Source organism: Vanacampus margaritifer, chromosome 2 (genome assembly GCF_051991255.1).
Source record: "Vanacampus margaritifer isolate UIUO_Vmar chromosome 2, RoL_Vmar_1.0, whole genome shotgun sequence".
Taxonomy (NCBI): domain Eukaryota; kingdom Metazoa; phylum Chordata; class Actinopteri; order Syngnathiformes; family Syngnathidae; genus Vanacampus; species Vanacampus margaritifer.
Window position 1 is genome coordinate 41,249,942 of NC_135433.1, and position 27,261 is coordinate 41,277,202.

The 27,261-nt window shown below is 40.1% G+C and overlaps 1 protein-coding gene across 2 annotated transcripts in view; it reads right to left on the reverse strand.

The window, feature by feature from the left end:
* Positions 1-1,113: 1,113 nt before the first annotated feature.
* The window catches only part of lig1 (ligase I, DNA, ATP-dependent), a 39,107-nt gene continuing 12,959 nt past the window's right edge, over positions 1,114-27,261 (reverse strand). For both annotated transcript variants that reach the window (XM_077557569.1, XM_077557568.1), the window contains exons 15-26: positions 25,932-26,017; positions 24,341-24,456; positions 19,758-19,853; positions 14,607-14,717; positions 11,691-11,762; positions 8,600-8,744; positions 8,423-8,505; positions 7,001-7,153; positions 5,343-5,396; positions 3,634-3,777; positions 2,917-3,009; positions 1,114-1,299 (exon numbers count right to left, since the gene is read on the reverse strand). In XM_077557569.1, the coding sequence (XP_077413695.1) occupies positions 1,225-1,299; positions 2,917-3,009; positions 3,634-3,777; positions 5,343-5,396; positions 7,001-7,153; positions 8,423-8,505; positions 8,600-8,744; positions 11,691-11,762; positions 14,607-14,717; positions 19,758-19,853; positions 24,341-24,456; positions 25,932-26,017 (1,228 nt within the window). In that variant the 3' untranslated portion in view covers positions 1,114-1,224. The remainder of the gene's footprint in view (positions 1,300-2,916; positions 3,010-3,633; positions 3,778-5,342; positions 5,397-7,000; positions 7,154-8,422; positions 8,506-8,599; positions 8,745-11,690; positions 11,763-14,606; positions 14,718-19,757; positions 19,854-24,340; positions 24,457-25,931; positions 26,018-27,261) is intronic.

The window sequence follows — 27,261 nt, forward strand, 5'->3', positions numbered from 1 at the left end:
TATGTGCTGCAGCCCGCTAGCCTACAACCATAATGTGAGTTACACCTTCCAAACAAATTCACTCTTTAAACATCATGCAAAATATATACACTGGGATAAAAGTTAATTTTGCAATTGATGTCACACATCGTCATCCTCATTGGATGATGATGTCACACATGAGAAGCTCATGATGCTTGTGTGCTATTAATATTACTTTAAAACCATCTCCCTCCCCTCATCGGGCGGGTTCGGGCATTTGGTGTTGGTGTTATAACTTGTGTTATGGTTCGGACAGATGGATTTCAACGTATGCCGCTCGTTTGCTCGTTGCCCGGGGTAACGGCCATTTCTCATACAACGATATGGGACGTGCATTGAACGTCGGCATATTGGCTCCATTACTGAATCGCTTTGTGCTTAAAAAGACTTGTTATCCCCTCCGGCTCCAGCTCCGACACAAAAGCGAGTGGCCCCGTACTTCCTACTTCCTTTCCTCCCGGTGGGGGTCACATGCCTACAGGGAATGCGCAAAAAGTGTTTCCATTAGACTTTTGCCAAATACTTCTATTTCGACACGTCTCAAAAACCACCTGAGAGCGTAAAAACTTTTTGGAAAGTCACGTGTTTCCATTACCAGCTTGTTTATGGGCAACTTGAGTTTTGCGCAAAACTGAGGGTAATGGAAACAGTTCAGTGACAGTTCGAAAAAAGCATCTGACCTTCAATTAATCGCCTACATGTTTTTTAATTACACAAGGATTTTTGCTATTTGTAGGCCGCCCGGGTCCCTATCACCCGTAAATAGCAGGGGCACATTGTATAGATTCTATACAGAGTATCACCACAACATATATTCTATACTATAAAATATATATTGTGGTGATTCTCAATATTGGAGTAATCCAAAGTAATCAAGTTACATTACTTTAATAGTATGGTACTTGGCTTACGTTACCAACTACATTTTTTTATCAGGTAACTTGTAACTGTAACGGAATACATTTTAAAAGTAACCCTCCCAACCCTGTACGTACGCTTGGACTAACACACAGGCTAGCACATACATTAATACACACTGCGTTCCTGCTTCTCAGTTAAATTACCTCACACATACGCATACACAAGTCAGGATGTGTGACAGCCAGGAGCTTTTATTTCCATTCAAATTGCTAAAAATACATTTATTTACATTCAGGCTGATATCAATGATTGAAGACAATAATTATTCACATAGCGATCAGGTCAATAGTAGTCCTCCGTGTCGGCTTTGTCTCCCTGATTCTGGATCTGCTGCTGCTTCTTGTACAGGTTGGCGATCTTGAGGGAGGAAGAGGAGGATAAATCCAATATCCTTCAAAATCAATAACCTTCTTCCTGACATAAAACATAAGCACTGAAAGAAAAGCTAATCAAGTCTAGGGGTGCCTTCAGGGAAAATGCAAAATCATAGCGGTTGTCACAAAACAACCCAGGGATTTTTAAAAAATGTCATTAAATGCTTTGTCTATCTGTCACTCGATCCATCCTAATTAAGTCTACTGTTGCCTTCAGGGAGAATCTGAACTCACAGTGTTCCTTGCAAACCAACCAAGGTAAAATCTACTGCTCCACTAACTAAATCAAGTGTTGCATTCATGGACATTCTGAAGTCCCAAATGAGTGATTGTCTTGTGCAACCGCCAAGAGATTGTTCCAAATGTCTTTACATGCTTATAATTTATACCGCTACCTGTTCTTACCAAGTGTTGCCTTCAGGGACAGACTGAAAACACGGATGCACTCACAAATGAATAATTGTCCCGAAAGTGCTTAACTGCTTACCTAAATTGTCTTATTGCTCCTCTAATCAAGTCTCATGTTGCCTTCAATGGCAGTCTGAAATAACAGTATTCTTCACAAAACAAGTGAGTTATTGCCCAACTTTTTCATTAAATCACTATCCATCTGTGTCAAGTCGAGCGTTGCCTTCAGGACCAGCCTGAATTCACTGCTCTCCTCACACGACTGAGTGATCGCTCCAAATGTCTCCGATGGAATTGCCTATCTATCCTAATCAAGTCTGCTGTGGCCTTAAGTGACGGCCTGAAATCAAAGAATTGTCTTTTTAAATAAATAAATGAATAAATCACTCCATCTCAAGTCCAAGCGTTCAGAATTCAGATACAATCTGAAATAAATCAATCCATACATACATCCTCTATCTACTCTAATGAGGTGCCTTCTGAAATCACAGTTTTTCCTCACACAGCAGCTGATTGTTCCAAAGGTCCTGTTGAATTTCTATCCATCCATCTATCCAGTCTTGCGATGCATTCAGGGACACAACAACCAAACGATTGTTCCAAATGTGCTTTAATGTTGAATTTGCATGCATCCATCCAAAGCAGTTATCCTCACAAGTGATTGTTTCAAATCTATCCGTTTGTTCATCTCATAATCAAGTCTCGCGATGCCTTCAGGGACAGTCTGCAATCATTTTTCCTCCCACCACAACCAAACGATTATTCCAAATGTCTTTAAAAAGTCGATCTAAATCTATCCCTTGCAATCACTGCTCATTGATTTCAGCGAGGTGTAGAAGCTCCCCCTACAGGCTTGGCGGAGAAAGACACACGCCCACTGAATACATGTGCTATACATTACTTTGATTCTGGTGCACTCATTTATTAATGAATAAACGAGTAAGCGTGTTGTACATCATAGTGTGCGTCTAGTACGCACTTTATCAATGAATATATGTGAGGGTGCTGTACATTAGACTGCGCTTCTGGTGCACTTTATTAGGCAGACGGCAGCAGTAAAGCTGCTGTTATACAGCCTGTAGTAAAGCAGCCTCGCCCTTGTACTTGCATTCAACCTTGAAGTTGAAAGAAACTTAACAGGTCAGATCTTTGGGGGAGGCCACAAACAAATGCCCGTCGTCACACGGCTCACCTGAGATCCGCTGGTGGCGTCCTCGGGCTTCTTGTCGTCTCGGAGGCGAAGGAAGCGAGGAAAACGCAGGGAGATTCCCTTTTCTGGATCCACCTGAAGAACATCATTGGGCGGTGAAATGAGGAAAAGGGGGATGAGGAACAAGTAAGGTGGAAGGAAGAGGAGGAGGCAGGAAAAGGAATACAATTAAGAAATGAGAGAGAATATTAACTCATTGACGGCTATAGACGTCAAAAATTCATTTGAACTATTTCTATTAGTTTTACACTTTTGTTAATAAGAGGATGATAACCTAAAAAAATGTTATTCATTTAGAACAGATATATAATTTGTGATTAATCGTGAGTTAATTATTGAGGTCATGTGATTAATTACAACTAACAATTGTAATCGCCTGACGCGATTTAAAAGAAAAGAATATAAAAAATTAGGGGCATCAGGCGATTAAAATTATTAATTGTATTTAATCGCATGACTTCACTAGTTAACTCACGATTAATCACAAATTTTATATCTGTTCTAAATGTACAATAAAAAAAATTCTAGGTTTTCACACTCTTGTTAACAAAAATGGAAAAAAATGTTAAACTAAGAGAAATAGTTCAAATGAATTTTTGACGTCTATAGCCGTCAATGGCAGTGAATGAGTTAAGGGAGGCGATGATGAAAGAAATGAGGATGAAGACTGACAAGAAGAATGTGTCGACATGAACTGACCATTCCCATGGCGGCCTTGTACACGGGCGACAGCGACAGGTCGGCACACTTCACTTCCCAAACCTGCACGGCATCCAGCCACACGTCGGGCTCAGCCGATTGGTCCACGCGGTAGTAGGGGCGGGGCTTGGGTAGGATGTGTTCCTGGTGGCAAACGCATTAAAAGAGGCTTGCTAAGGAAATCAAAATCAAATACATTCCCCTTTGACACAAAAAGGCTGACTTCCTGTTAAGTTTTCGGGCACGGGTCCCTGAGACATTTTTATGCGTGTTATCATCTCAGATATAGCTATTACATTTTAGAACTAGTGGTGAAACCTTCTAAATTTCCAAGAATTTCCAAGGGGCACGAGTGAGCCAATTGTTTATCCTCTAAAACAGTGGTTCTCCACCACGGTCCACGAGTACCCCTATCAGGCGTGTCTCCCACAGCCAATACAGGTGTTTCAAACGTTCATCTAATCAGCAAGCTCTGCATGAAGCCTGGTAACGATCCTCAGCTGTGTTGGCTGAGGGAGACATGGAAAACAGGTTGGATGGGGGTACTTTGGACCGAAGTTGAGAACCACTGTTCTAAAACCCTTCTTTTATTTACGGTAGCTATTAAGTATGGAAAGGTTACAAAAAAATACCACAAATAATAGTTGATGTATTTATTTAAACATGACATTTGGAATAAACTAAATACGTAAGCATAAGAGTTAGCGAATTAAAGTTATGAGAAACATTTCAATATTTCCACTTCCCTGCAAAATAACTAACTTGCTGTTTGTTTTCAGGCGTGGCTTCTTGAAGCTTTTTCTTGAGGCTTATCACAGCAGATGTGGCAATTAAATTTTGTGCCGATCAGTAAAACTTTTTTTTCCCCAGGGGGCACTAGTGAGGCAAACCGCGGAGCCTATAAAATTGTTTTATTTAATGGTACCTAATAAAATTATTATTTTTTAAAGTGTCAGAATATCAGTCATGAGGAATCAGTCTTATGTTCCCTTTGACACAAAATGGTTGACTTCCTGTTTGGATTTTGGACAGATTCATGAGGTTTTTTTTGCACATCTCATGAATTCTGCATCAAATAATGACATTTTTTCATAAATTTCTCATGGTGAGTTAAATCTAGATCCCAAAAGCTGGGAGATGATGAAGTGCATGCAGCAAAATAAAAATACAAATATGTACAATTATTATTTGTTTTTATTTTTAATTACTTCATTTACTGTCTAATAAATAATACATTTTATAATAATATTAAGTTATACTATTGTGCTATAAGCGCCATATGTCCACATAACACGCGCAGTCGAACCGTCGCTGATGTGCGAACGGGGCCAATCACGTCGCAGGCGGGCTCCCATCAGCTTTCCTTAATCCACCATCCATCACAAGGAGCGCTTGATTACGGAGCGGCGCAGCGGGATCCGATCGAGCCGGGTGAGGGCGGGGGACTGTTTTTCTCACAATCAGCGTGATTGTGCACCATCAATATGTTGGAAGCCGTGTTTTTCAAACATTATTTGCTTAAACTCTTCAACGGTAAATGTGAGGTATGAAGTGATTCGATGCGTTTTAAAAGTCAGCAGTCGGTCCAGTATGTTGATTTCTCAATTGGTTGGACTTTTGACATCATTAAATTCATTCCACTTCACTTTTTCCCCCCGATAACTGCCCCCTATGTGAACCGCACCGAATTCTTGACTTTTGTGCGTTACCTTCAAGAACTTGTGGTGTTGCTCCAAGTCTTCGTCCTTGAAGCCGGTCCCGATCTGGATGAGACGCAAACAAGAAAGTCACGTTTATGGAGTACAACTCATAAAAAACATCAATAATGTAGGATTACTATGACTGGAACACTTCGCTATCAATGTGCATTGTGTGCAAAAGTGTGTTGTTTGCATTTGTTTGTGTTTTGCTGGCAGCATTGCACTCACAAATCCTTTTGCCATGGATAAAGACATAAAAGTTACGGCGGTAAAAAGCAGGGATTAAAGTTTTTTTTTTGGAGGACGGAGACAGGAGGGAACCTACGCTGCACGGTCCTTGTTTACACACTTCACAACCACACAAGTGATAAAGGCGTGTGCGCGCGCACACACACACACACACACACACACACACACACACACACACACACACACACACACACACACCAAGCCAAAGAAACATAAAAAAAATAAAATAACTCCTGCATCGGACGCAATCCAAACAAACAGTAAACACACAAAGATGAAGCAGTGTGCACTATCAACAGCTGATTTAAAAAAATAAATTAAAAAAATCACCCAAATTCTAAAGGATCAGTTCAATCGGCAAAGCCTAGATGGGCTGCGGTAATTTGTTTTATCATGAAGAACTTTCGACTGTGCGCTGTGTAGGTTTTAAAAGGTCAAAAGTCAACTCCAAAAATTATTTTTAATAATAATATGTTTTATGCAGCCCCACTAATCCAATTATGGTGTTCTGGTTAATATTGCAATATGAGTTATGAAGCAAAATCAGGCCGTTTGTATCCATCTCAGGGGGCGGCCATTCTGCCACTTGCTGTCGACTGAAGATGACATCACAGTTGCTTAGGGCTCAGGCAACGACCAATCACAGCTCACCTGTTTTCTGAAGCTGAGCTATGATTGGTTGTTGCCTGAGCCCTGAGCAACATTGATGTCCCTTTCAGTCGAGAGCAAGTGGCAAAATGGCTGCAATTTGAGGTGGATAAAAGGGCCTGATTTTGCTTCATAACTCATATTCCACAAATGTAATATTAATCATGTCATGTTTAGACTAGTGGGGTCACATATAACACATTATTGTCGAGAAATGTTTAAGGTTGACTTCCCCTTTCAGCACTTATTTAAGTAAAAAAATAAATAAATCTACTCTTGAACCTTATTTGGGCCCGACTAGTTTTATGCCTAAACAGGCTGGAGACGAAATCAAAAGTTTGACTACGTCTTGAAACTGTGTAAATACAGAGCGTGGATAGAAACCTTGCACTACAACTTGCCGAGGATTAATTAAAGCCCAACTAGTATGGTGCCTAAACGAACGGGCTACAGAATTAAGTGAAGGTTGTACAGCGCAACCTCTAAAGGTTTAGCCAGCGCTAATTACGCAACACTTTGAACACTTAATCAGGCCCTAATAATGGGCTACAGAAGAAATTGAAAATTTGATGCTGCTAAGTCTCGAAGCTGTGTAAAAAAAGGCAACGTGGATTTTCAGTGGGTGTCATTAATTCAGGGTTAGGGTTTGAAAAAATATTTAAACGGGACGTCAAAGTTAAATAGCTAACGGTTTAGCTTTGGTGAGGTACCATGAAGAGAGTAACATGTTAGCACAGATGCTAAGCGTAGCACCGATGCTAGTCCCACACCTTGCAGACCGACTGGAACTCCTCGTTGTCTTCGTCGTAGCAAGCCAGCAGGAAGCCGCCATACGTTCCCGTCCTCTTGCCTTTACCCAGGTAAGCGCCGATAACGCACAGGTCCACCGTGTCTCCAACACCCTCCAGGTAGTCCTTCTTCAACTGTAGGGCGGGGACACATTATGAAAAAGTGGCTTTTTAAATTCATTGTATGCAAATAAATGAGCAATTGACAGATATAATTAAAGTAAATCAACAATGTGGTTCAAATCAAGTAAAGAACTAAAATATGTTATTTTTAGCTGCAGAAATGAAGACAAATCTTTTTCAGCCGATACTGATCAGCTGAAAGATCATATGTTCATCGGGATAAACCTGACAAATCCATCAGAAAATTGCCATTTTTGAAGGAAAATGCGGTTTTACCCACGTTTTGTTGTCGAAATGTCAAACGCTTCGCAACTTCCTGTTGTCAATCTGACCACTACACCCATTTAGAATCCGGTAATAATCGGCTCACTCCCCCAAGGGAAATTCATCAACTCATTCACTGCCATTGACGGCTATAGACGTCAAAAATCCATTTGAACTATTTTCCACTTTTGTTAACAAGAATGTGAAAACATTTGTGAGTTAACTAGTGACGCCCCAAATTTATATATATATATATATATATATATATATTTTTTTTTTTTTTTTTTTATCGCGTCAGGTGAATACAATTTTTCATTGTAATTAATCACATGACTTCAATAATTAACCCACGATTAACCACAAATTTTATATCTGTTCTAAATGTACAATATACATTTATTTTTTAGGTTTTTCATACTCTTATTAACAAAAGTGGAAAAAGTGGAAAACTAATAGAAATAGTTCAAATGAATTTTTGACGTCTATAGCCATGAATGGGAGTGAATTAAAGATCAATGGAAGCGGCAAAAAATAAAAATACTTTTCTTTCTTTTTTATTGTCGCTCTTCCTTACTCACTTGACTAGATTCGCACAATAAGAAGAAAATGGCTGACTGGGTTTTTTGCTCACATCGTCACCATTTTCAAAAACTTCCCGATCAACTGTGACCAAATTCGTATATCCCATAATCGACTCCTTCTCGCAGACATATTCCATTACACATGACAAAAAAGAGGCTAAAATCACAGGGAAGCTGTGTTTTTGAAACAAAATGGCTGACTTCCTGTTTGTTTTCAGATATCGTTCCTTCAGACTTATAGTGCGCCTCATCAATGTCGACATGGCTGCTGAATTTTGTGGCTATTGGCGACTCGAGCAAAACTTTGCTCCTACTTTTTAAAGCAAAAGAAGCAACGCTGTAAGCAACCCGCTTCCACCGGCTGCCTATTATTGGTCCAATATCAAGCCCGTCACGTTCTGGACCGCTAAGCCTCGTCAACGGAGTGCGTGCTCACCTTGAGCCAGTTATGCGAGCGCTTGGCGATTTCATAGGTGGCGTCCTTCTCCAGAGTCTTCACCATGAGGCCTTCACACGAGTCTGGACGCGCACACACAAACACACACACACAGTTGTCAGGTCGTGTGAGGCATCACGTAAACTGACACACACACACACACGCACGAACACACACCTCGGACAGACTGTTCCAGGAACTCGGCGATGGCGTCCGTGTTGTCCGAGTCGATGTATCGGGCGAATAAAAACTCGCCCTCCGCTTCGGCAAAGGATTCTCGCAATAGCTCCCGACGCCGAGACAGCGGCTGTCGCACCAGAGACTACACACACAATCACCATCACAAAATTGTATCCTTTCGACTTTGCTTGCACTGACAAGGATGAAACATGAAAGTAGCTGACCCCCACCACAGCCGACCTAGCAGACAACCACACACACACACACACTACACACGAACGACGACACACGTACTGGGTGATCAAACCAGATGTACTTCCGACAACTGTGATTGGCCAGATTTTTTTTGAAAACTGCGTTAAAGGGTCTCTAGACGAGGCCATAAATTGAGAAAAGCCAGTATTTTTTTTCTCCGTAGCATGTTATCTCCGCTTGTAAAGGACCAGATACGCATTAACTCATTCACTGCCATTGACGGCTTTAGACGTCAAAAATTCATTTGAACTATTTCTATTAGTTAAAATTTTTTTCCCACTTTTGTTAAAGTATGAAAAACCTAGAATTTTTTTTTTTTATTGTACATTTAGAACAGCTATAAAATTTGTGAATAATCATGAGTTAACTAGTGAAGTCATGCGATTAATTCTGATTAAAAAAAATTATTTGCCTGACGCCCCTAATTTTTAATAATAATATATTTTTCTAAGAAATGATTATTAAAAATTAGGGGCGTAATTTTTTTTCGTAATTAATCGCATGACTTCGCTAGTTAACTCGCAATTAATCACAAATTTTATATCTGCTCTAAATGTACAATATTTTTTTCCTAGGTTTTCATACTCTTGTTAACAAAAGTGTGAAAAAATGCTAAACTATTAGAAATAGTTAAAATAATTTTTTGACATTCATAGCCTGATTAAAAAATGTATTTGCCTGACGCTCCTAATTTTTAATAATATTTTTTTAAAGAAATGATCATTAAAAATTTGGGGTGTAATTTTTTTCAGAATTAATCACATGACTTCACTAGTTAACTCGCAATTAATCACAAATTTTATATCTGCTCTAAATGTACAATATTTTTTTTCTAGGTTTTCATACTCTTGTTAACAAAAGTGGGAAAAAAAGCTAAACTAATAGAAATAGTTCAAATGAATTTTTGACATTCATAGCCGTCAATGACAGTGAATGATTTAAGCAAGTTGAATAAATAAATTGAATAGCATATGTTATATAAAGGAGGCGCCACTGCAGCATGCAAATAAAGCGGCAAGAGCGGAATAACGCCGACTAAATAATGTAGCGTCAGACAAGTTCTAACTGTGTTAGGCCACATAATGGCACAAATTAGGCGTCACTGTTTTAATTAGCTAATTTGTTTCGGTCCACTTGGGGGGGGGGTTTGGGGAAACGCAATCGTGCTGATTTGCATTTTGCCGGCGACAACTTTTGGGGACTCTGCTGGCCTATTGTGTTTTACTCGGAGGGACGCACAAATGCACACAAACACACACAGGTTATGTGACACAATCTCATTCCCACGCAAACACACATTGCGCTGGAATTACAATGAGCGCGAGCATCATTATCTGCTTACGGCGCTCGTCATTGGCATTCAGGGACAACAACACTGTGACATGCTCACAAAACATACAAAGCGCACCCGTGCAGCTAGAGGAGAAAATACACGTAAATGCAAACAATATAAATAACACAAACTGAAAACCAAGCACACACAACCACACAGCTGCACAACCACATGCACATTTACACACCGGTGTGTTTTTTTCCCCAGTGTTTATTAGCTGATAATAATTTTCAGTAAAAGGGAAAGAAAAATTGGCATAATTATTATTATTATTTTTTTTTAAATACAAGTTCCAACTTTTAACTTAGTTTAAATGTCTTAAAGAGGAGGTCAACCCAAAAATGTATTATTTACAATAATTGCATTCTCTGTTCTTCCCCTCTAATCTAAACACGGTAATCGGATTAAAGTTGCGCTTGTGGAATATGAATTAAGCAGCAAAATCCACCTGTTTTTATCCATCTCAGGGGGCAGCCATTTTGCCACTTGCTATTGAGTGAAAAATGACATCACAGTTGCTCAGGGCTTAGGTAATGACCAATCAGGGCTTAGTTTGTGAATGTCACATGACTCAGAAAACATTAACTCAATCACTCACCGCCATTTTCACTAAAGCAACCCCCTTTGCTCCTGGCTGTTTTACTGGATTTTGACCGATTTTGCAAGACCCACAGAATATTGTGTTCTAGCGCTATAAAAAAACATGCAACCTACCAAAAGAAAGATTAGAGTCTCTTCATTCATCAGGAAAAAAAGTATATTTGTATCTGTTTCTATTTTGCAGGAATTCACATTAGAATATAGCTAAGTTTCATCATTATTCACAAATCTGTTTAAAACAGTGCGGGAAAGAGCTTTTTGCAACATGGCCCTGGTTGATCTCGTACTCTGCTGCCACCTGCTGGCCATTACAATTGCTTCAAGCATTCTCTTCAGTTCAGAAGCTGCATCAAAGCCTAGCACTAAAAAAAAACATTGTGATATTTAAAATAGAACGTATTTATACGTTTTTGGGCGCATGAGTTAACTAATATGCTAGCGTGCAATGTTTCATACTTTCAAGTGTTGTTTACAGGGTCCCTTCCTATCAGCTTAACATGTTAATGCTAACGTGCTAAAATGCTAACTCAGCACTGCTATGTACTAGGGATGTTCAATACCATTTTTTTTCAGATACCAGTATGAGTACTCAACTAGAAGTCACTTATACCGATACCATTAGTACTTTGGATACATAAAATCCCCCCCGCTCCACCACCCCCAAACCCACCCAATGATAATTTCAAAGAAAGACCTATATCTCCCAATACAGCATTTTTCCTTAAAACGGCATGAAAATAATGGCGATTTTCTATTCTTCTAATTTCTAGTTCTTGATCGTACAACATCCACAAGATGTCGCAAGTATCGTCCCGAAACCGATACTTGGTATCGGTACTCGCCCATCCCTACCTATATTAAAATGTGATATACGACTTGACGCCGTCTTGTAATAATTACCTCTCCATTGAGGTAGAGGAGATCAAAGGCGTAGACGCACACTTGAACTTTGATGTCAGCTGCATCCACGTCCTGCAGGAACAGACGCGTGCACACAGACACAGGGACAGACACACAGACATGATTAATTTTGTTTCCCGCAACAAAAAGGCATGCAAACGGCTTGTGATGCTCGTCTTATTCACTAACTAAATTGTACAACCTTGGGACTCCAAAAAGAACGCCTTCCATTCATTTTCAATTTATTCCCTTCAAGTTAATACCTTTTCACAGACTCGCCTTTAATAATTAAACACAAACACACACACACACACACACACACACACACACATACACACACACACGCACACGCACACGCACACACACACACACAATCGTCACATAAAATGCGCTAAAAAGACTCTAGTGCATTATAAAAAAGTGCCTCATAACTGCTTTTTCTCCTCATTAATGGCGTTGAATGATTCCACAGAAATGTGTGCAAAATTTTTCGCGCCTCCCCCAGGGAAAGTGCACGCATTAACACATTTCGATGTCACAAAATAGCAAGCAGACTATACACACTTTTTCAAGGTGGGCTTGACATGAACTTTTTTGCTCACCAGCCGCTGTGGCTAGTGGTTTACCAGAGTTAGCATTTTCAGCATTAAAATACAACATACGCATGTGAATAAGGTCCATGCATAAACATAACCCAAAGACAGTGCCAACTACAGGCCTGGAATGCACACTACAACTGTTCTCACTTCTCCCTCTGACTTGGCTGGCAACGACAACAGCGCCATCTGTATGTCCAGGACGTGACTGCGTTTGTGCATAAGGATGTCATTACAAGTAATGGGGAGTCTGCGGAGGAGGTTGAGGCGTCACCGGGAATAAAAGCACAACAGCAACGTTCATCTTGACGTTCTTCCATTAGCGCCGGCTCCTCATCCTTCCTGCCCTTTTCTTCATTTGCGCCCATGTCAGCGGCGGCGAACGAGAGGAGAGCGAGGACAGAGGATGTTTCCTCCGCTGCCGTCATGTGATTTGTGCGCCGCGCAAACGCCATTATTCTGATCAAAAGTGAGAAAAAACTCGGCTGACATTTGCAATCACACAAAGCCTCTCCCCTCCGCCATCTCATCTTCACCCCTCCGTCTCCTCCATCCGCCTGACGCCTCCTTATCAATCCTCCACTCCTCCTGCTACTGGATCATCTCACTCCATCACGCGGTCCTCTGCCTCCTCCTCCACCACCACTTCCTGTTCTTTACCGTCCGACTACTTTTCAAGTGTGTAAATGATCAGGTATGTGTCATTAGCCATGTTTGTGTTATTTCTATTCTTTTACTGCCGTTTTTTTTGCCGTCTACAATTACATTTTTGTTTTTAATTTTCCTAAGTTACTGCATTATAACTTTCTAAGCTTTTACGTATGAAAAAAGAGTCACATTTAAGTAAAACGTTCTGTGACTACAAGTACCTGTACAGATGTCAAATCAAATTTAACCATTGAAATGAACTGAAATGCCACTAATTCGTTCCAGTCCCCGCCACACACACAGACACACAAATGTTATGCATTCGTATTAAAGAAAATCACACTGTAGTGTAAAAAAAAAGTAACAGTGAACAATGCACATTAATGATTCGGCTTTGCAAAAAAAATTGAGAACCAATCCTCCGTTATTGACTGGAAATCTCAACAATTTGTTGTGCTTAGGAACAAGCTATGACATTATTACTTAAGCATTGCCATGGAGTCTTGATGTTAAGTTTATTTTAGTCATAGTGGGGCTTTTTTAATCGTCTGATGTCGTTTTGTTGGTGACCCTTGATTGCACCTTGTGCACCATCAAAAGCGAAAGTACTGTATGTTTTTTGCTTCTCTCCTGAGGCAGCTGCTAATAGCCCCTGTAGTTGACTTGCCTGTATTGCTAATATTTATCTATTGTGTGAACAATAAATGTCAAATGGTGAGTCTAATGGCTTAAGCCATTTGTGCCAAATGCTAGACGCAAATTTGTTTACCTGCGTGATGCCATATGAGTTTGTGCAAGAATCTGGGGTGCACCTGTTTTAGCCAATTCCTTTTGGGGCAATTCTGGGTCACTTTCTGTTGATTTGGGGGGCACTTCCTGCTTACTCCCGTTCAATTTGGCGCACTTCCTATTCATTTATAAAGCACTTCAGGTCATTTCCTGTTCAATTTGAGACAATTCCTGTTGATTTGGGGGAACATCGGGGTCACTTCCTGTTCAATTTGGGGGCACTTTCTGTTTATTTTGTGGCACTTCCTGGTCAATTTGGGACAATTCCTGTTGATTTTAGGGAACATCGGGGTTACTTCCTGTTCAATTTGTGGCACTCCCTGGTCACTTTCATGTTCAATTTGGAGCACTTTCTGTTTATTTTGTGGCACTTTCTGGTCACTTTGTTTAATTTTGTGGCACTTCCTGGTCACTTCCTGTTCAATTTGTGGCACTTCCCGTTCAATTTGGAGCACTTTCTGATTTTTATGGGACACTTCGGTGTCACTTCCTGTTCATTTATGGAGCACTTCAGGTCACTTCCTGTTCAATTTGGGACAATTCCTGTTGATTTTGGGTAACATTGGGGTTACTTCCTGTTCAATTTGTGGCACTTCCTGGTCACTTCCTGTTCAACTTGTGGCACTTCCTGTTCAACTTGTGGCACTTCCTGGTCACTTCTTGTTCAATTTGGGGCTTTTCCTGTTGATTTTGGGACACTTACGGGTCACTTCCTGTTGATTTTGGGATACTTACGGGTCACTTCCTGTTGATTTTGGGACACTTATGGGTCACTCCCTGTTCAATTAATTGTTTAATTCCTATGTCATTTAGGGGTACACACATGGTAGTTATGTTTGATTGACGTATGATGGGCCTTTTTTCACCCTCATTTTACACCTACCTTCCTCTTGCGTGTGGTGAGGACCTGGAAAGGCTGGATTTGTTTCTTCTCGCGGTCCCACGCCACCGCCTCTGAGTCCAGCACGCAGGAGACTACAGAGTCTTTCTTCACCTGCGGAGGAACACCAGAAAAGGAAGATAAAAGCACAGTGTATGTGTAGCCAGTGTGAGAAGCTAATAGAGAAGTTTATTCTTTATTCATTAATCATTATCTTGTCAAACAGAGGTACCGTACCACCCTGGCCACATTGTTTTGTTTTGTTTTTTTGTTTGTTTGTTTTTGGAAGGGGGGAGGAGAGTAAAACATTGCAGTTACATTTGTTTCAAACCATAAACACATGACATGTGCAAACCAAACACACAATATACAATGCAGACACATACATTTGTAACACACGTAATAAACACATAACAATGTTTGTCTTTTATGTATTCCGTTTATGAGACATTTACATGGTGTAATTTGTTAGCATTGTTTTTAGCATTAGTTGATAGACGCCAGAAACAAAACCTTGTGCCAAAACCTTTAACTTTGTTTTGATGGTCTGCAAAAGGTTGAAAGTTTGTGACCAACCACAGCAGGGTTTAGACTGTTCTGTAATGACGTAAATGTCTATTTGTTGAATATGTGATTTATTACAAAGCTTCTAATGAATTCGATTTTTGTGTTTTAATCTGAGTCCCAGCACTAATTACAATGGAAAACAACTTTGAGCAAGACTTTTGACAAGAAATTGGGATTTTTGTCTCAGTTAACTGAAGTTGGACTAGAGAAAGACACCATGCTGGCACACAATCGCGCTCAGTGGTCTTCAGCGGGGCACACAACACGATTATTAGAGCTCTCTGTCTACAAAAAACAAAAAAATCGATAATCCCATGTGTCAGGAGTGCTTTTTCCCCCCAATTGTTTGGGTCCGAAAATCGGAAAAGATTAATTTTTTTGACACTGAAGTATGGTTGTGTTGGATGTTTGAATAACATATCTCACAAGTCACTCGCCACACTTTAACTCATTAACTGCCATTGACGGCTATAGACGTCAAAAATGTATTTAAACTATTGCTATTAGTTTCACATTTTTTCCCACTTTTGTTAACATGAGTATGAAAATCTAGAGGAAAACAAAAAGTTTATTTAGAACAGATATAAAATTTTGAAGTCATGCGATTAATTACAATTAAAAATATTTAATCGTCTGACGCCCCTAATTTTTTAATAATATATTTTTTCTTTTTTAATTAGGGGCATCAGGCGATAATTTTTTTTAATTGTAATTAATCACATGACTTCACTAGTGAACTCAAGAGTAATCACAAATTTTATATCTGTTTATATCTAAATGTACAATACATTTTTTCCTAGGTTTTCATACTCTTACAAAAGTGAGAAAAAATGTGAAACTAATAGATATAGTTCAAATGAATTTTTGACGTCTGTAGCAGTCAATGGTAGTAAATGAGTTAAATGATGAGCAGAATTTGCAAACGCAATGTAGTTACAAAATAATAACAATGCTAATTTCCGCTAGCAAGTCTATAGAGTTTCACATTTTATGTTAGCATTAAGCTAGCAAAATTTTGTTGGATGGTTTGATTGAACATTTTGGTGCGTAAATATCAAATTTTAACTGTCTTTTTTTTTTTTAAGTCAAATGCTTTTACAGTAAACTTTAATGGTCAACTGTGTCAAAGGGATATTAATAGAAGCAAGCACTGGAGAACCGCCACAAAGGCACATTTAAAAGTGTGTGTTATAACACGTTTAAATGTGTTTTAAGTGTGTAGAAGGATAAACATATCAAAAATGTTTATATAGTTCACTCTAGTTTCTCTTCAAATCGTATATAAATCCCTCGCCTTTATAAAGACTTCTGTGGGGAGGAACAAGAGTGTCCATTTTTTGATGCTCCGCGAAAGCAGAGCTTGAAAAAAAAAAAGGGGGGGGGGAATGTATGGTCTCTACAGATATAAAGATAGACGTATAGTGACTCACAATTGGCGGGAGTTGATGATACTGTGCTTTCGAGGGGCTCCGCGCACACGCGTTCTTCAACCCGACGTCAGCCCGCCGAGTACTTTGACACCCGTCTCATCAGACATAAGCGCTTTTGATCGGCTACTTTTTAAGTCAAAGTCGGCCCTAACGAGCGGCTAATGCATCTATATTAACACCGCGCCACTTTTGCCTCATTGAAATGCAAAGCGCCGTCTCCTCGCTAGCGGCCCGACTCCCGACATCCATTGTGCGGCCGCGTCGCCGTGACAACCTCATGCTAATTCCGAGGCGTTTCCCCACGATTGACTGACTGTCGATTTTGTTCCCCTCCGTAAACAGAACGAGGGACAAAAACAGTCAATCACTCGCAAGGCATTCAACACCGTCGGAGTTAAGTGAAGGGTCGGCAGACAGAGTGAGCGGCGTTGATAAAAACAAACCGGGAGGAGAACGAGAAGAAAGCCAAACATCCGGCGGTGAAAGAGTCGGGATGCGCCGAGAGCGGAAAGGAAGAAGCTGCGCAAAGGCGATAAAGACACGCCGACGGCACAGAAACACAAAAAAAGTGAGAAGACAGTCTAAAAAAAAGGGAATAGAAGGAATGTGTGAGAGTGGAGGTACCAGAGGCGAGAAGCCAAAAAGGAAAAAAAGGTGACAAGAATGTATCAAAGCCCCCCCCCCCTCCTCCTCCCCCAAAAAGAAGGATGAGAGGCACGACACAGGTGAGAGGAAGAGGTTTCATTAAAAAGTCACAAAGAGACGAGATAGGAGTGACACCGTGCCAGGTGTGGAGGATGAAAGAAAGTGCTGCAAGGGTGCAAGACCACGCCAATATGCACTTTGTTGAGTAGGGTTTCGGGGGGGCGTAAAAAGGCTGTGATGTCTATTTGGCTTTGCTAAATGCATTTTTGATTGCTAGTAAATAATATTTGAGGCACTTATGAGGTGATTATTCAAGCATGCTAGATTTAATGTTTTTGTAGTGTATCATTTGGTTTTCAATTATTTTTTTCATCTAAATTTTGTCCTAGTTTTCATGCAAAAAACTTTTTTTTTTTTTTTTAACTCAGACGTTAATTTCCCGTAACTGATGTGCGTTCATTTAAAGCATAAATTGTGTATAAAGGGTTCAACAATGCATGAGCTGATTACCGGTTTGCCAACACTTTAAAAATTCAAGGTTTTAATAATCACCAGTGATGAGCTTGTCTTTTTTTTTTTTTTTTGAGAGGACGTCTAAGCACGACACAATATGCTGCTTGCAGAGTTAAGTAAATGAGACGCTTCTTTGAAGTTAATTGCCTGAAATTAACTTTTTCCCTCCTTCTCTGCGCTCAATGGAGGAGGAGGAAAGATGGAGCAAGATGAAATCCTGCAAAAGCAGTTTGTTTTTTTTTGCTCCGATCAATGTGCATTGTCCTAATTTGGTACCAGCAGGTACTAGTCAGTCCAAAGTACAACATGAGCAGCACGCGGGTCTGTTCTAAAAGTAGCTCACCTGTGACGGGACAAGGTTTCTAAGAAAAATAGTGTTGATCCACTACCAATGCCGGTACTGGGAGAGGTTCCGATTCTGCATTAAAACAGTGGTATCGGAATCGGCGAGTACAGTACTAACAAGTAACATGTCGATGTCATTATTTCCGACGCTAATATAGGACTTTGGATGCAGCATCTTGTGTCTTGCTCGTGCGCGACATTCGCTGATGTGTGACGAAGATATCATCTTGGCCCTTGAATGCGCTGAACCAATGGCAGGGCAACTTTTTAATGTTTAGAGAGAAAAAAAAAACTAGGTATCTGTACGGTATCTTCATCGACCGATACTGCAAAACTGGATATCGGAATTGGTGTCGGGAGCCAAAAAACGTTATGGGAACAACTCTACTTGAATACAGCAAAAATCAGCAAGAAGAATGTCAACATTTATTGATATAAACTTAACATGTTCATTCTTCTGTATTCCCTATAAGAAATATTGCTTTTGATTTCATACATTTCGGTCTTCTTTGTCAGACTTTCTCGCCAAGAATTAGACTTTGATCCAAAGCGAACAAGAAAACTTGCTGTGCTGAAAAGATTGTGAAAGGAACCACGCGAAAACAATCTCCCATATTTTTCACAACATCTGCAAACCTGATTTGCCAAAGAAAAACAGCCATGCCTCATTGGCGCCCCGTTCAAACCCTCAATCTCAACAGGAAGCAGACGCCGACGTTACTTGGCGTAGCTTAGCCGCGCCGTGAATGAGGGCAACTACGCGGCACAACAAACAAAACAACTTCCACTGAGCGACGCAACCATGCGAGTAACTCAATTAAATATTTTAACGCAATTAAAGGCCGGGCCCGCAGATATACGACTGACATTTCAATAACAGCCGCGCGCCAACGAGCATGAATGAGAAGGGCTCTAATAAACCCATGTAGCCTCATTTGCTATTTAATTGCAGCTCTCCACTAGACGGGAGGGGGTGAAAAAAACAAGCTCAGCGGGCGCGAAGGAAGCGAGCGCTCACTCTCGGTTAACCTCAGGCCGACTCTCAGAGCTGGTCCAGCGGATCGTCTTGCAATTGTCAGCTTAAATGACTTTCCACTTCCAAAACAAAATGGCAGCTACAGACTCAGCGAAACGGCCGACAGTTGGACGAGGACGAGTTTTTGATGGCAGTTAATTACTGTGGTACCTCCACTTAGTGTAACTCAATTTATTTAAGGGCTGCAACGATGTATCAATAAAAAAGAAAGATAATTGAAAGTAGAGATGGGCTGAAATGGTTTTCTCGGGGTCGATACCGACAGTTTATTACTAATTAAGGAAGCGATAACCGATGTTTGCCAATTTTTATCTCTTTTGTAATGCAAAATACGAAAGGACGATTGTAGAACAGTTAGATGTTCTGCCTGCAATTCAAATCCTTATTGTTGTAAGCGTTGGGACAAAAAAAGACATTGTTGTATATATTTTTTTAACTAATAAGATGATTAATCAGTTATCAGAATTTAATTCTTCCAAATAACGGCATCGGTCTCAAAAAAATCCTTATCGGTTGGCCGCCCAAGTCTAAATATCACAACAAAGTGAACGGCTGTCACGTGAATGGAGCCATGTCTCACCTAATCAGCACATTGCTAACATTTTGATAGTGTTTTACCTTGGGGATACGAGATATGATGTCAGGGTACTTGCTGGTGTTATCCTCCTGGTTCCGGCTGAATATCCGAACCTCGCCGCTCTCCAGGATGTGAATCTGCCGGACAAAAAACAAAGTCAAAACATGGATTAACATCCACAGTGACTTAATAAAGTGGTTAAAATGGAACATTTTCCACGCGACTTCAATTAACTCATTTGCTCCCGAAAACGTCTAAATACGTTCAATTTTAAATGTTTTAAGTGTCCCACAAACGTATTTATACGTTTTGTGTGTGTGTGGGATTGGGGGGGGGGGGGGGATTGCAGCCTCTCAACTGCAAAGAACGGTTGAAGAAATGGTAGTTATTACACAAACGGCCAGCAGGTGGCAGCAGAGCAAAAGAGATCAACCAGGGGCCATGTTTTAAAAAAGCTCATCACTCACATTTTGAAATAATGATGAAACTTAGCTATATTCTAATGCTAATTGCTGCAAAAAGGAAACAGATAGAAATATACTTTTTTTTTCCTGATGAAAGAAGAGACTAATCTTTCTTTTGGATGTTTTTACAGCAATAGAAAACAATATTCTGTGGGCCTTTTAAAATCTGTCAAAATCCAGTCGGGAGTGAAGGGGATTGCTTCTGTGAAAATGGCTGGGAGTGAATGAGTTAAATGATCAGGATGCAGACATTTCAAAGAACAGACCTCTACCAAGGCTTAAATAATTATGACACTCACATAAAACAACCTCACAAACATTAACAGCCAAAATGGGGATAAAGATCAACATGAATTGATCAAGTGGTTAAAAGTTTGCAATTTCTCTGCTTGCTAACCAAAGCGCTATAGAAATATATCGAAAATGACTGGCTGGTTATTAAAAATGATCTGGTGAGTGATGTGGGTGTCAGTGAATGAGAGCGTAGCATTGGCCGGCTGTTCCGTCAGGCATCTCTTGAATAAATGTGCTTATTAATGTGTGTCATCTGTGGCAGCGAATACATTTGCGTCAAAGTTTGAAGGGATGCAAACACATTCCCATGACTGAAAGGCTACGCTACAATATCAAAAAGTACAGAAGCAATTACATTTAGACATAAACATAACTTCCAAGGCACAGGTTAATATTTCTTGTGATGCGCTACATCACTGAATTAGATCCCTCCGAAATTTGCACCCATGTTTCATTTGTCAACGCTGTCACTCGGATGGCGATTTGCTTACGCGCTGCTCTAAACAAATGTGCCCGAGACGTCAAACTGCCGCTTAGCTCTGGAACAAAACGACGGCAGACACAAGTCGCCGTCGCAACAGATGCTGCCGGGGATGCAAAGAGCCTCAAACAATCCAGACATTTAAACTCGTCTCGTCCAAAAGACGCTTCAGCTCATTTGCCGGCTTCGGGCCGTCTGTTTTCCCTCGCTCTCCTGTGCCGAGAGAGGAGCCTAATTGCGGCGAGATTTGACGTTTTTTGTTTGGCCACATGCTGGCATCCGTAGCGGCGGCTGATCTGCTCAAGAGGCGTACAAGTGGAAACAATCTGGAGCTGCTGTGTGCACTACATAAAAAGTCAACACAAAAGACACAGCTACTGCTGTGCCATTGTTGTGAGTAGTGAGTGGTCGCTCCAGTGAAAACAAATACTGGATACTGCACCGTGAGAGATAACAACACAATTGGGATGTGACATTTTGTCCAATCCCCACCCCCCTTTGTGATCATTAGCCAAAAACTTGCTGTCTTTTCAACATGCTACTATATTATCTATTCATTAATATGAATAAATAATAAAGAATTATATATATGAATATTGCATAAAAAAACAAAATTATGTAATGTACTACAGTGATAAACTGAATACATGTATTCTAAATGGAGTACAACATAGTGTAGATTTAATAAACAAATGAACTCTTTCACTGCCAATGACGTTAAAAGACGTCATCCAATTTTTTTTATTTTTTTTTATTTTTTTTGAAACGGGTGGAGGAAAGCCTTCCCCAGCTGTGTTGAAAGTTTCAAGCAGGTCTATTGAGCCTAATGACTATTTTTGGCCCCTAGATGGCAGCAATGACTCTCTTTTGACAAGATTGGGTAGGCGTCAGCAGAAGATGTGAGGCGGGGCTAGAGTGTTGAGGGGACAATGGCTGAAGAAGCCATAATGGCGACCGGTTTACAAGCAGCTCACGGTCGAGCCGTTTTTTTCAAAGACGAGAAGCATCGACCAACGCTATAAAGAGCACATTGATGACGACGATGATCATCATCGATGATGATGATGGTGACTCCGAGGTTGACGGCGAAGTTGGAAGCGTTGACGCGGCGGCTATGACGACGTCATAAAAGGTTCACGGGCTAGCGATGCCAACACCGGAAAATGCGTAGCACAACGGAGCACGCTCAGGCGGACGTTCAATCTGACGACGAAGCGTACCCCGAGTCCAATGCATATTCATCGGAGGAGTGGGTACAGTCTGCTACTTGCTATTCCCCGGAAAAAAAGGCCGTCTGCACGCGAAACGGACAATGGAAAGTGAAAGTAATCTGTTGTGCAAACCCTGCTCCCTCTCCTTGCACGCAGGAGAGCGTTACAAAAAGAAAAACTGTATTTGAAACATCCACACAATTGTAAATAGTACCACAGTTGCACACATTTGTAAATAGTTTGCGAAATTGTTTTGTCAAATTGTTACACTGTTGAGTGGAAATAAACGTATTTTGCAATCTAAAAACACTTTTTCATTGTTGGTGGTGGTGTATTACAGAAGTAAAGCACTATTTAGGTGTTTGTGGCATCATTCATGGACAAAAAGAAGTGTACAATTCACTAGAGTGCATGAAATAACATCGTTTCACAAAAAGCTCTTTTTTTCCACTTTTTGTTTCAAAACAGAGCATTTCGGTGAAAGTAACCATTTTCTATTGTTGATTACTGAAGAACGGAATAAGGTAGAAACAAACTTTTTTTTCTGATGAAAGATGAGAGTTCAATCTTTCATTTGGTAGTATGTGTGTTTCCATAGTCCAAACACAACATTTTCTGTGGGCCTTGAAAGATCAGTCAAAATGCTTAAATCGGCTGGCACTGGCGACATCCGGTTTCTGAAAACGTCTGGCAGTCAAAGAGTTGAATTAAGATAACAGTGGACACCTTTTATTTGCGGGAATATATTTCATGAATAACTGATGGCAATTATAATTCCATTCGGAAAGAAAGAAAAGAAAAAAAACAAGCAAATATTTGGAAGCAGGTACATACCACCAATAAGCATTTCCCCAAAATATATTTGAAAAATATATTTTTTAGTACGCATGGGTCTACTCTATATTAGATTTTATCATACATTACTCTATAATTTGTTCATATTTTCATGTATCAATTAAAATTATTAAATCACTCAACACTGACAGTAAGTACCAAGTACAAATGCTGTAATATAGTTTGAATAATAGATTAATTAATACAAATGAGTAAACAAACTGATAAAATACTGTACTTTAAAAACATTTTTAAAATACATTTTATTAAATTCAAAAAATCAATAATGCATTAATTGTATTGAACACTACAGATGAATGTAAATATAAATTTTGCTATTAATACTTTAAATCAATCTACTAAATGCAATGTATAAAATTAATAGAAAGATTCAAATGTTTTTTTTAAATGACACTTTTAATTAAAAAAAATAATGTATTTATTAAAATTGCTAAAAGTGAATACAAACGAATAAAGAAATAACTTTATCCTAATTAAAAACAACAAAGTATGTTTGAATAGGTCAAAAAGTGTTAGATAAAAATGAATATATTATTGGCATTACAGGCCATGTCTTACAGGACTGGCCAAAACGATCACCTGTGCGAACTAAAAGCCATCATCGGTTGATAGCGCACTCATCAATCCTCGCGACAGATGCGTCAACACTGACCGACGCTACAGATGTCGACTCCGCGTCTCAATTACTGCCCTTTTCTCCTTCCGCGCTGATCAATGAGCGTGGACTTTGACGAATGAACCCACCAAATATGCACACAATCACTCACTTGACTGATTTGATGGGTGGCTACTGTTGTTGTTATTCACCGCACACATTAAGACACAAAAGTGAGTGAGTGCAAGAGTGAGAGAAACTGGATATATGGTGGATCATGAGTTCCCCTGCTGGCCGTTGCGTGAAATAACAACTGCAGAAGACACTGAGCCGCCTTCTTATTTGGAAGGAGCCCAGCTCAAAGGCTCTTTATAGGCATGACTGTCCGGAATTAACGCTGCAAGCTGGATGGGTTTGCATTACAATCTGCGTCTCTTTATGCGGACGCCTCCTGCTGTGTCTTACATGTTTGCTTCTTCCCCTCTTACGTCTCTCTCTCGCCCCTTTCTTCAACACACACACCAAAAGAAAAATACTCTTCATCATCCTCCCTTTAGAAGCTCCGCGCTTTTTCTGCCAGCAGGCCCAAGGGAACAGCGGCGCTAATGTTTATCTTGAAAGAATAGGTGCACAATAGAGGAACATCCCACTCCAGTGAACACAGAGTGTGCGTGTGTTTGTGTGTATGTGCCGACCACTTCACTCTCACACAAATGAAACTCACCTGCGCACGCTCGCCGTCATATTTATACTCGCAGGTGAACGCAGCCTCGTCAAAGCGTTTCATCACCTCCCCAACTCCCTTAGTGGGGTGTGCCAGCATAGGCCTTAGGGGTACACCTGCCACACAGGGGTAGAGGGTGGGGAGATGGAGGAGGAAAGGAAAAGGACGGGAAAGAGTTCATACGCACTTTCAATAAGAATTCATCTTTGAAGGACTTCATGGAAAAGAGGAGAATAACTTTAAGGTAAAATGGCCGCTTTGAAACAAAATGACAGACCTCCTGTGTCTTTTTGGGCATGGCTTCATGAGACTTTTTTGTGGGTCTACTCATGAAAAAAAAAAAAAAATGTGTTTGGAGTATGGCTATATACTGTAAGGAGCGGCCAAAATGACTCTAAAATAGCCGCTTTGAAACATAATGGCAAACTTACTGTGTTTTCAGGCATCGGTTCAGAGAATTTTTTTGTGGGTGGACTCATGATTGACATTATTAAATATCATCTTCTTATATGAAACTGGTTTTGAGTATGGTTTGAGAATGGACCCTAGAAATGGCCAAAATAGCTCAAGTGGACAATTCAAAACAAAATGGCTACCTTCCTGTGGTTTTTTTTTGGGCATGGGTAAATGTCATGCTGCTAGCTGAAATTGCCTCCAAAGTGGAGTTTGTCTTTGAAAGACCCCAAAAAATTACACAAAAATTGACTATTCGAAACAAAATGGCTGACTTCCTGTGTCTTTTCGGGCATGGGTTCTTGAGACTTTTTGGTGGGTCTACTAATGACAGAGCTTGCTATTAAATTTGATTTTCTTATATGAAACTGGTTTTGAGTATGGTTTGAGAATGGACCCTAGAAATGGTCGAAATAGCTAAAGTGGATGCTTCAAAACATAATGGCTACCTTCTTCTGTTTTTTTTTTTTGACATGGGTTCTTAAAGACTTTTTGGTGGGTCTACTCATGTTCGACATTACTATTACATTTCCTGCTGCTGGGTGAAATTGCCTCCAAAGTGGAGTTTGTCTTTGAAAGACCCCGATAAATGTAAAAATTGACTATTCGAAATAAATTGGCTGCCTTCCTGAGTCTTTTTGGGCATTAGTTCCTAGACTTTTTTGTGGGTCTACTCATCAACATAGTTTTGCAGTTCATCTTGCAAAGTGAAAGTGCGTTCAGGGAAGAGTTCATCTTTGACGAACCCCTAGAATGTCCAAAATATGGCCGCTTTGAAACAAAATGGCAGACTTCCTGCGTGTTTTTGGCCATGACTTCCTTGTTTTTTTTTGTGGGTCTACTCACAATAGACACTGCTATTAAATTATATGCTTTATTGCTTTTGGATAAAATTGCCTCCAAAGACGATTTTGTCTTTGAAGGACCCCAAAATGACACTAAGATGGCTGCTTCAAACCAAATTGTCTTCTCTAAGATCAATAACTACCACTTACAGATGCTTACAGTTTTTTTTTACATTGCAGTTACTTATCAGGTAGTGTAATCAGGAATAATTGTTTATCATTATCAGTTGGCCTCCAGCAAACAGATCAATAAACTTTGCATTATCTTTGCAGCCTCCCAATTGGTTGTTTACCTGGGGTGAGCTTGCAGTGATTGGGCAGCTGGTCGATGCCTTCTTTAAGGAGGACAGGGATGAGGATGTCGTAGTTGGGCATCTCGCTGGACATGGGCACAAGAGAAAGGTGCGGATTACGGAGTGATAAACACATAAGAATGTTCAAAATACAGCATTCCTCCACTATACTGCGCTTCATCATTAGAGCCATGCAATTTTACAGATTTTTTGTTTTCAAGGGTTGATACCATATACTCGCAACTATTTGTGTGATTTAGTTTTTTATTCTTTCACAATTTAACAAGAGACAGTATGGCAAGAACAAAGTAAAATGAGTAAAAAGTAGTTTTGGGGATTTTTATTTTTATTTTACAATTCAAGAAATCCATCCATCCATTTTCTTAACCACTTGTCCTCACAAGGGTCATGTAGGGCGCTGGAGCCTATCCCAGCTGGCTTCGGGCAGTAGGCGGGGTACCGCCTGAACTGGTTGCCAGCCAATCCAGGGAGCACAGAAACGAACAACCATCCACACTCACAATCACACCTATGGACAATTTAGAGTGTTCAATTAATCTGCCATGCATGTCTTTGGAATGTGGGAGGAAACCGGAGTACCCGGAGAAAACCCACGCAAGCACGGGGAGAACATGCAAACAACACCTAGGAAGGCCAAAGCCCGGACTCTATCTCACATTCTCTGCACTGGGAGGCGCACGTGCTAACCAGTCATCCATGAGCCGCCCAATAATAGCAATATTACAAAAATGAGTTATGATTTTCAAAAGAATATACCTTACAAGAAAAAAAGACTATCTGCAAGATTTAAGTCAAAATAAAAACCTTTAGATTTTTGTGAATCTTTAACTCATTCACTCCCAGCCATTTTCACTGAAGCAACCGCCTTCGCTCCCGGTTGTTTGACTGGATTTTGAAAGGCCCACAGAATATTGTGTTCTATTGTTATAAAAACATGGAATTTACCAAAAGAAAGATTAGAGTCTCTTCTTTCATCAGAGAAAAAAATGTATATTTGTATCTGTTTCCGTTTTGCAGCAATTAGCATTAGAATATAGCTAAGTTTCATCATTATTCACAAGCCTGTTCAAAACACTGGGGAAAAGAGCTTGTTGCAACATGGCATTGGTTGATCTCTTATACTCTGCTGTCACCTGCTGGACGTTTTTTTTGTAATAACTACCATCAAGTGACCTCTTCAGGTCAGAGGCTGCATCAAAGCCTTCTGTATGCTCTAGCATTAAAAAAACAACAAAAAAAACATAAAAAACATATAAATAAGCTTTTGGGACCAAGGCAATATTTGAAATAGAAAATGTGTATACGTTTT